Genomic DNA, 11,147 nt, shown 5'->3' with positions numbered 1-11,147 from the left:
ATATATATTAATTATAAGTAAATGTAATTGATATTTTATTATATTCACAATTATTTCCGGCAAATTAAAACAAGTGTTGTCTAAATTAATCCTGAAATGTATGAAAGAAATATCAAATTTTCAGCGAAAATATTGTATTGGTTGGTGGGTTTGAAACTAGAATTAATTGTGCAAAATTTGAAACCATGGTAGTAATTAAGAGTAATAGTAGAAGAGGAGAGGAGGAAATTAAAGCAGCAGCAGTAGCAGAGTTGAACACGTATTATATATGATGCATGATTGGCATGCACATGCACAGCCTGTGTTTGATGTAGAAACGTCTATTGGCTCATAGGATATATGACGATGCCAATCAGATGGTGACAAGGCAGAGAAATTATGGGTCAAGGGTGGATCCATTAAATGGTTACGGTCCTTACGGACGGTTGGCTGCCGTTCCAGCAATGTGACCCAGAAGAAGACGCAGTTGAGACGAGAGTACATAGAAATATAATAGATTAGAATGGAAGGTAAAAAGACTAAAAACTGTTGGAGGTTAAGGGGGCAAAACGGAGAACGGAGATGGAGAAAGAATGAAAGTGAGAAGATACCTGGATGGAGTTGGGTTGGGGCGAGGGGCGACTACTGAGTACTGAGCTGGTATATTATGAAAAATGGATACAAGTTGAAGGAATTCAAGTACATGGGGCTCGGACCATGGAAAGAAAAATGAAGGAAAGGTTCAACCCAAACCAAAAGTCACCTACCAGGGGGACCATAAGAAGTAAACCATGTCGGTTTTTGGGCAGGCCCTAGTGATGACAGCTTACCATCTTCGAAATTTGCAGGGTTTGCTGTAACCACAAAGATAAAATAAAAAGAAGGCTAACAGGAGGAGAAAGGGTCCGAAAGGGAGGCCTCTCTCCAATAAAAAGACGACTCGTTTGCATCTCCCCTTATCCTAGGCACAGCCATCCACCACTCGTCCCCCCTTAACAACGCAGCAGTGTAGTACCCAACAACACCCCTCAGCGTGTCTATAAAGAGAGCTTTGGGGGAGAGAGAGAGGGAGCTAGCTAGCTAGCTTGGGCCTGCCTTTGGGGTACCAGACCAGTGGGCCGATCGATCGAGTTCATAAAGGACGAAGAGGAACATAATAATATATATTCGATCTTTGAGATTGTGTGTGTTCAGAAAGAAGAAGAAGAAGAAGAAGAAGAAGAGGAGGAGAACGAAAGGAATGTTCTTATTCGGCCACTTCATCCCCACTGATGACTATGACAACTCACGTTTCTCTGTGACTTCTGTGCTCTTCTGAATTTCAGGTTTTCTTATGAACATCGGAATATAAACCCATAAAGTAGACAAACAAAAGCCAGGAGGCCCAGGAAGGAAGGAGAGAGAGAGAGAGAGAGAAATAATATATAGTTTTCTTTTACTTTTTCTTTCTTTCTTTGTGTTTGTGTATTCGCAGACATGGGATATGATTCTTTTGAACCCTCGTCTCCTCTGGTGGTATACCCTAGCTTACCCGTAGCCACAAAGGTTGACACCGATTTCTCAGAAGAGCAAGACTACCACAAAAGCCGGTTCCTTACCCCTTCAGAGGTCACTCCTAGCTATCATATTCATATGCCTTGAGTTCTCTTAATTTCTCTGCTCTGCTTTTTCTTTCATGGATCTCATCAACAAAAAGAAAAAGAGTCTTATTATGTCTTAATTTCTACTCTTTGCAGGTTGTTGAAGAGATCAAACAGCTTTGCAGAATTGCCTTCCCCATGATCATCACAGGTCTACTCATCTATGGTAAATCCGTGATATCGATGCTTTTCATGGGAAGACTAGGCAAACAAGTGTTAGCAGGTGGATCTCTCTCGATCGGCTTCGCTAACATCACCGGCTACTCGGTCCTCTCTGGCCTCGCAATGGGCATGGAGGCCATATCATCTCAAGCCTGCGGTGCCAAGCAATGGCCTCTCATGGGTCTAGCACTGCAACGCACCATCGTCATTCTTGCCATGGCTTGTATACCCATCTCCTTCTTGTGGCTTAAGGTCGAATCCATCCTTCTCTATTGCGGCCAAGACCCTGTTATTGCCACCGTTGCTTCTACTTACTTGGCCTTCTCTCTTCCTGACCTCTTGTTTCAGTCTTTTATCAACCCTCTCAGGATTTACTTAAGGACCCAGAAAATCACTCTCCCTCTAATGGTCAGCGCCGGCTTCGCTCTAGCCCTGCATGCACCCATCAACTACTTCCTCGTCTATCACCTCGACCTCGGCGTCCGCGGTATTGCCTTGGCAGTGTCACTGACAGACTTCAACCTACTCCTAGCCCTGTTGCTCTACCTATACTTCTCCGGCATCCACCGGAAGTCATGGCAAGGTTGGTCCCTCGAGTCTATCCGTGAATGGGCACCCATTCTCAGCCTAGCCATCCCTAGTTGTGTCTCCGTCTGCTTGGAATGGTGGTGGTACGAGCTGATGATAGTATTCTCCGGCCTGCTCTCGAACGCCACAGAAGCCGTGGCCACCATGGGCATTCTCATTCAGACCACCTCGTTCGTCTACATTTTCCCTTCATCTCTCAGTCTTGCCGTGTCCACCAGGGTTGGAAACGAGCTGGGCGCGAACCGCCCCGACCGGGCGAGAGTATCAACTGGAGTGGCGCTGTCTTGTGCTATATTCACCGGCTTTGTCGCCATGTCCTTCACGACAATGATGAGTGATGCCTGGGGACGAGCGTTCACAACCGACGAAGCCATAATATCACTAACTGCGATGGTAATGCCGGTACTAGGACTTTGCGAGCTGGGCAACTGCCCACAAACTACTGGTTGTGGAGTTCTGAGAGGTAGCGCCAGGCCGTCGTTGGCTGCCAACATAAACCTGGGCTCCTTCTATGGGGTGGGAATGCCCGTGGCAATGCTAATGGGCTTCGTAATGGATATGGGCCTGTTGGGTCTCTGGATGGGCCTCCTTACGGCACAAGCAACTTGTGCGTTGGTTATGGTGTTTGTGTTGATGAGAACAGATTGGATCCTACAAGCAAGAAGAGCTAGCAAGCTGATCACCAGTAGTAACATTGCAGACAAAGCAGCGGAGACAGATGACCATGACCATGACCTTGAAGGGGTCTTATCAATCAAGATGGACCTGGGCCTGGACCTGGTGAACCCGTAAGCTGATACCAGTAGATCCCCTTAAATTAACGGCTACCTTTTTAATTGTTTAGTTAAATGGAAAGTGAAGATCGACATGCATGGGAGTTTCTAGTCAAAAGTGACGCAAGAAATTTTGTATTGGGTGATGAGTGGGCCTCTAATCTGGGTTTTTGGTGTTGTACAGTTGAGCTTGAAGCTTGCCATTTTGGGTGAGAAGCAGAAGAATCCTTATTCTACACTATATTCTTCTAGTCTGTATTGTTATGGCCTTCTGGTAAGTGTATCATTAAGAATTGAGATATTTCATAAATAATAACATGGTGTGGCATTTGATTATAGCAAAGGACTGTACTAAGATTATATATATATATATATAATACCATAATATCACTAATAAATTAATTACAATATGTCATTGCTCAATTGGGTGGCCGGAGCAGATAAACGCTTTTAAACCAGACCGCCACCGCCGGGGTTTTATGCCGGAAAAAAAAAATGCAAAAATGGGATACTTGGATGCATTTTTTTTTTCTTTTTTTGGTGTACAAGATGCAGTAATTTCTGTCAAGAATAACTGGACTGGATCATTTAACAAATTGCCCTGTTTCTTGCTTGACTTCTCTTAGAGATGTTCCCTTCTGTTTTGTTCCTATTTATCTTGAAACCTCTTGGCTCTAGAGTTCCTCTCTATAGAAACATCCCATTGCTAGATTTCGATTTTAGTAAAAAGACTTATTGTATGAAAAATAATTAAAAATATAATAATTTAGTAAACAAGTTGGGAAATCATAACTTGAATGGCATCACCATGTAAGATTAATTCTAATACCATAATACCACTGGAAAAGGCATATCACGTGCATAGCACATGCAATGCAATCCATAGACCCTCCATTGGATCCCCTTGAGGTGGTCCAAATTTGTCAAAAAAATTAACGTGTAAGAGAAAAGCTTCTTCTAAGGCATGGCCTCATATATATAAATACGAATGCGAGTACGGTACATATGCAGACATGCTGAACTCTACTACCACTGTTGGCTGCTTCATATATACTTTAAGGAGAATTGAGGTTGGCTGCAAACTGAAGCCCAAACACTAGTGAGCCAGGTAGAACCCTAGAAGGACGAATACTGCGATCCAGGCTGTCTATCAGATGAGAGACACATTATGATAATGTATTGGACATCTTTCCCTACATATAGAAGTGGGCCAGAGCTTATGTTGAAGAGCCCTCTGGGCTGAAAGCAACAGCTAGAGCCTTTTTTAGACTTCCACCTAACTCATATAGCAAATAGAAAGAAAACCCACCTAAAGCACTTCCTGAATGTAGAATTAAACAACTTTTTCTTTTCTTTTCTCTTGGTTTATAGACTAAATATATTACACAAAGTTGTTTTATACATTCTAATTAATTACTTAGAACTATAGAGTAAGAAAAAAGGCTTTCTTTTTCTTTCTTGCTTGCTTTGATTAGTGCTACAGCACTGCTTTAATTCCATGCATCTATCTATGTCTTGTTGGGTGACAAATTGAGGAATTGAAGAGACAATGCAGGGGGTGAAGATGTAGTGGGGTTAGACAATAGCTCTTGTCTGCTAAATTAGTTTCATGCCTGCCACTTCCATCCATGTTGGATTTTCTATTGATGGAGGCTCCCATTCTCTAGATGGGTTCCTTTCCTTTTCCTTTTTCTGCTAAAGTTTGAAGCTGGAGTACTATTATGAACCTATTCCATTAAAAAAAAGAAAGACTTGCATTAAATACAAGTAGTAGTGGGGCAATGCTGTTACAGATTACAGTAGTCAATCTCAATTCTCAACTCAACAAAACCTTATTTTAATGGGTAGTGTCATAATGTAATAATGGTAGGTCATTATGTAAAATTATTTGAAATCATCACCCAAACAACCTCCTCTCACTATTCAATAGTTAATGACAAAATTTATAGAAGTACTTAAGTGTACTGACTAAATACATCCTGCTTGCCTAGCACAAAAAGGCTAACCTCTTGCTCAAAAAGCCTACTCCTTTTATGTAATAGGTGTATAGGAACTGAATAAATATATAGCCAAAAGACTGCACCCCTCGTTTGTTTCCCTTTGAAAGGGAATCGCCCACTTGGATTTCATAAACATTTTTTTTCTTTAAATTTTTTGTTTGTTTTTTTATAGATGAGTTAAACACTTGCTATTTCTATCTAAAACAACTTACAACTCTCTCTCTCTCTCTCTCTCTCTAAAATAAATAAATAAATAATAAAGAATTCATATCCAATTTCCAAACAAGCCAATTTTGCAATCCAAGCATGATGTGGACAGTATTACTGAAAAGCTCTTTCTTATTTCAGGGTAGGTACGATCTAAAAACTAGCTCAGTAGCTCTTTCATTTGAAATGGTTGTCTATTAGTAAATTTTTTTCCCAATAAGCAAAAAGGCAAAGAACAATGTGTACAAACCAAGTGTCTTCATTCCATACCTGAGGCTATATGACAAATGATTTCCTGAAAATTGCTATTTTTCAATGTTTTGGTTGCACAGAAGATGGGCGTGAAAATGTAGATTTTCAATGAGTATTAGTTGTAAGAAAATGGCATCTTATTTTCTGCAAGTCATTTTCCAAATAGGGTTTCATCCTCTGGATTCATAATATCTTGCATTGTCACAGTGGAATTAATGTTTCTCAACCATTTAGGTTTATTTTCCAAGTTAAGCAAAACATCAGAAAATTAAAATTAGGAAAATGATTAACTTTATTTTCTACTGAATGCCATTTTTCAAAGCAGGAATTCACTTACTTTTCTTTGTTTTTATCACTTTATGTGCAACCAAATGCAGACTTCTGGTTGCACATATATAAAACATGTATTAATACATGAAAATATTTCTTTTCATCCTTCTTCTTTTTGCCAATTAAAATTTTATGTCTGTCTATCATCAATATACACCCAATGTTGGTCCCAGCTACCTAGAGTCTTGGGAGGGGTAGGTTGGATACGGTCCTAAACTTTGGCATTTTTCTCTCCTCATTAAGTGTCCACTTTCAGACTTAAACCTGCGTTCTCACACATGTCAGCCCGAGATTTTACCATTACACCAAGTAATGATACAAAGTTAAAAATTAAATAAAAAAAGGCTAAAAACTCATTAATTAAAATCTCAATGTGAGATGGAGATTGGAAAGAATGACTTTGTATTACATTAAAATTTTATATTTGTCTATCACCAATATATACCCAATGTTGGTCCCAGATACGTACCTAAGGTCTTGGGAGGGATAGATTGGATACAGTCCTAACCTTTGACATTTTTCTGTCCACACTGAATGGCCACTTTCAAACTCAAACCTGCCTTCTCACACTTGTCAGACCGAGATTTTACCATTACACCAAGTAATGATACAAAGTAAAAAAAAAAAAAAAAAGGCTAAAAACTCATTAATTAAAATCTCAATGTGAGATGGAGATTGGAAAGAGTGACTTTGTGTTACAATAATCATAGACAGACACAACATTTACAAGATATGGGACTGAGATGGAAGCTGTGGCCAGTCACCAAAATACTGATAGAGAAGTAATTACAGACATAATTAAGAGAGCAGAGGCATTCATTAATTTTCTATGTGTTGCATGTATATATGCCTACTCTTTGTAAGGTATGAGGGGGGGGGGGGGGGGTCCACCCTCATAGAAGAGGCCGGGTATACCGACTAGAGAATAGTCCTTCTCTGGTTTAGCTTTATTACAGTGTGCTTTGAGAGTGACATTAGAATAATGGGTGGTGATCAGTTGTGTACCCCTTGACTCTTTCCGGTACGATATTACTGTTCCACATACACCAATCATGTGGGGTGGGTGTGAGACAACAACGGTTGAAGGGTCACCTTCCCATCACATAGACACCAAATATCTGTCTACCCATCTAACTGGGTGATTCCTGCATATTCCTTTTATTTTCTTTTCGTCCATGATAGCGTCCTTCTGTCCTTTCAAGGGAATATAACTGTTGGGATTGAAGCCTTCCAACTATCGGATTCATATATAGAATGCAATGTGTTCCACATCTGAGATATACAGTGGGCTCCCCAGGAGGACAATGAAGTGATATTTTGTTGATAGAACATTGAACCTAGCTGCAGTTGACTAATTAGTGTAGTTCAATGAAAGAGCTTGCAAATATATACACAACTCATCTTCTTCTTGGTGTTATTTTTTTGTACCGACTCTCTTTTGAATCATCTCTTGATATATATACATATATAAAGCACAATGGTGGGATCGGACATGATTCCTGTAAGGCAGACCCAATTAAGTTGGGATTGAGATTGAGTAGAGGACCTGAGGAATGTGGTGATCAGATGATAGATATATAGGATATTATGCGGTTGATTAGCTAGCCTAGCTAGTCTTCTGAAATTCCTTCATATATATTATTCGCCCATTTAGTACTCTATTAGCAAATGGGTTGCTTTCAGGTTTCAATAACAAGAGACTGGGCCACTTTTTTCTTATGATACAAGGGAAAAGGAAAAGAGCTACACAGATGGTTGCTAATTAAAGTCTATTACCCAATTTTGGTCCCGGTCATGCATCTGGGGTGCGTCTTTGGGAGGGATGGAGTAAATCTACAGACACATACAACCCTTTTTGCCTTTTTTTTTTCCCATCTTCCAATCAAACTTGAACCTAGGCTCTCATGCTTATCAGTCTGTGGAGACAAGATAATTAGACCCCAGAAATCTTAAAAGGTGATGCGACTGGTGCTTCTCAACAGACTTTATCTCCAGTTAAGTCTTCTTTCGCTATCCTGCTTCCAGTATCATTCCAGTCTGCTGTTTCAAGAAAACTGGTATCATCCATTCATTAATGCTAATGTAGGGCTTCACAAAACACTTAGTTAATCCATGAATACCCAATTGCATTCATCACTCATCGGCTAGAAAGTTGATCAGACTATCAGAGAACCAGAAAAAAAAAAAGTGTTAACTTTTTGGGCCCAAAGGCAAAGAAAGTGCACTCGTTGGATCATGACTCAATAGAAAATGACACCCTACATATGGGGGTGGGGGAGGGGCATCATTTGATGATCAAATGTCCTTTTTTTTTTTTATAACTAGTGCCTTTTCGAACATCTAATCCGTGGATTATGGGGTTATTGTCACAATTTGTACATTTTTCAATAATTTTATTGTATTAAAATAATAATAATATTCTGATATTATTTTAAAAAGCAACCCATTATTATTAGTTCTAATGACAAGATTTTGATGTTCTTAACTGCCACTAATTTCCATATAACATTATTTAACAAGATAATGTGATGGCTCCATATCCCAATCGTTATAATGTAGAAATTATAGATTTTGACGTCCCCTTTTGAATATCTTAGTTGAGATATTCCAACAGCGATTTGATATCCACCATTTCTTTTGTTTTTCTTATTTTCGCCCTATGCTTGCTTTATTTGTTAGAAGATCGCCCAAATCATTGATTGTATACATCCAACAGAAGTGTCTGTTTACTTGCACTCTGGATTTCCTACTCACTCTCTACCCGTGAATTGGAGTTATATATTTTTATTATGAATTGAGATATGTGTGACTCCGATTCATTGCAGGTAAGGGTGGATAGGAAAAGTGAGTAGGAAATCTGGACTCACTTGATACTACGCGTAATTGCTTTTTGTTTGAATTTGCTTGCGTTTTTCAGCCCATAGCCCAAGGCCCAATACCTTAATGGATCTGAAGTATCTCTAGATGGGGAGTGTTAATGGGCCATGGATATCGAAGCTCTTCTGCAAACCAAACTCCCTGAGACCTCTACGGTCTACGTAGAGGTCTACACGTAGACCATAGGCTCAGGACAACCCCTTTAGATCGATCCAAAGTGCACATGAGGCTGGGTTGGTGGAACAGAAAACATACTGCCTCAACTCTAGCCATTAAATCTGTGTCCTGTTAGACAGTTTTTGTATGCCCTTAGCTTCAATCTGATTTGATGTACTTTTGTTATTTAGTGGAAATAAATAAAGTGCATGTTTGATTCATGTTGTTTGGTTTAATTCTGTGTAAAACCCTAAAACTGGACATTTATAGAGATTCATGTTAGTTTTAAATGTTCACAGCCGTTGGATAAGTCTGGGGAGATTTATCCTGCCAAGGCTGATGCTGGTGTGCCACCAAGTGTTGGGATGGCCTGTCTCAGCCATCAGGGTAAGACCCGAGGCACATGTAGTATGGGATTACTTGAATCCTTGAACCGGACCAGATTTTCAGTCTTGCCCTGGACCTTGGAGATAGATGGGCAAAACTGAAAAGTTACACCTGACCCCTATACTTGATTATGACACATCACTAGGTGTTGGATATGGCTGCCTTTGATATGCCAATCAATGAGATCCTTAGCGGGGATCAAAACCTGGGTATGTTGGGGCAGTTTGAGAATTCACCTGAGTGGGTGATCATAGTGACAGAATCAGCCACTTTGTCGGACAAAGGGTAATGATCGGGAATGCACTCTCTCTGATGGAAACCAAACTGCCGGCAGTTGATTTCAATCGTTGGAATTTTGTTTTGCAAAATTAATATATTTATATATATATGTACGGTTTCAAATTGTTTGCAAATGGTTTTAATTCCCGGGATCCATGTGAGAGGAGAGTGCGGCACTGTTCCTTGCAGCCGAGGGAGAGGTCCTCTCTTGTCGGGCAGTGCTTGATCATTAAGGGCTGAGAGGTTAAGTGTAAGACCATTGAGGATAATACCTGATGGGCTAATCTTGCATCTGCCCACAGTCCCTGGGTTTTTATAAGAAGGCTTGGCCCAGGGACCACTTAATGTAAGTGTTGGGCCCATAGGGTCCATATGATGGACTCAAGGGGTTCATTGAGTTTTTCAGTGAATTCGGCTGGGCCTTGTATTAAAGGCTGGGCCGAACCCATGTGGCTGGTGTGTAGATCAATGCTTGGGTCCCACGCCATACAAAGAAGCCCAACTGGGCAGCAGATTGGAAAGTAATTAGACACTGAACACTTAATGGGTCAGAAGCCCATTTCGAGGTGGGCTGATATGATCACCCATCCTTGGGGCGAATCTGAGATTAATGTTAGTAAAAGGATTGGGCCTTTAGCCTTATCCACTCTTTGAGACCAAATTCAAATTAGATTTGAATCTAGTAACCTCCTGATAAGATCAGGAGTAAGCTAACTTTATCTGTAGATAGGATTAAGATTATCCCCTATCCAAATACTGATTTGGATTGGGATAACTCCTAATTAGGAGGATTCTTAATCAAGAAGAAAGGAGGAGAAACCCAAAAAGAGAAATATCAGATTTCGAACCACCTTGAAGAGATATAGGATATCTCCTGCGAATTGAGATAGGATCTCATTTTCATACTCCAGAAAAAGAAAAAAAGGCAGTTCAGCCTTTTCGCCTTTAGATTTCTCCTCCTGCCGCCGCCATCTGTTTTTTGCAAGATTAGATCTTTGCAGAAAAAGAAAGTCAAGAAATCTGTTCTTGACATTAGTCTTGCAACAAAGACTAAAAGGATTCAGTGTTTAGTGTTTCCAGAGGATTCTTGTGAAGGATCTAGTGTGTAGGACGCACCCTACTGGTTCTGTTCCATCCACAGCTGTGTCATCTTCAGCAGGAACGGATCTTGGAGCATTCTTTGGGCGTGAACACCAACTTTGGGAGATACTGCTTCTCCGGATCAAGTATATTCCTCCCATTTATCTTTTGGTATAGATCTGGTTTGATTATGGTTCAAGTAGGATCCTTGAATATTGTATTCTAAATTTAGGGAATATGATTCCCAATTGGGAGAAGGTAGGAAATTTTTGAAATTCGCCCACCCATTCCGCAACCTTTATGGCGTCCATTAGATGGATCCTACCTTTCTTTCATGTCCATCACAAATAAAACCATTTTTCAATTGGGCTGATTAATTGGACGTCTAGCAATCAAGAATTTAACAGTCCCAGGGACCTATTTCGCAGCTTGAGCTT

At 40.2% G+C, this 11,147-nt stretch overlaps 1 protein-coding gene across 1 annotated transcript; it reads left to right on the top strand.

Moving 5' to 3' along the window:
- Positions 1-937: 937 nt before the first annotated feature.
- Positions 938-3,478, top strand: LOC148850317 (protein DETOXIFICATION 49-like). The gene is made up of 2 exons (XM_088946845.1): positions 938-1,587; positions 1,716-3,478. The coding sequence occupies exons 1-2, from the start codon at positions 1,456-1,458 to the stop codon at positions 3,159-3,161; spliced, it is 1,578 nt and encodes a 525-aa protein (XP_088802971.1). The 5' UTR covers positions 938-1,455; the 3' UTR covers positions 3,162-3,478.
- Positions 3,479-11,147: the final 7,669 nt, after the last annotated feature.

Source organism: Nelumbo lutea, chromosome 5, assembly GCF_056320005.1.
Source record: "Nelumbo lutea isolate HS-2025 chromosome 5, American lotus-T2T, whole genome shotgun sequence".
In the NCBI taxonomy this organism is placed as follows: Eukaryota; Viridiplantae; Streptophyta; class Magnoliopsida; order Proteales; family Nelumbonaceae; genus Nelumbo; species Nelumbo lutea.
Note: the sequence above shows the minus strand (reverse complement) of the source record. Positions and strands in the feature narration are given on the sequence as shown.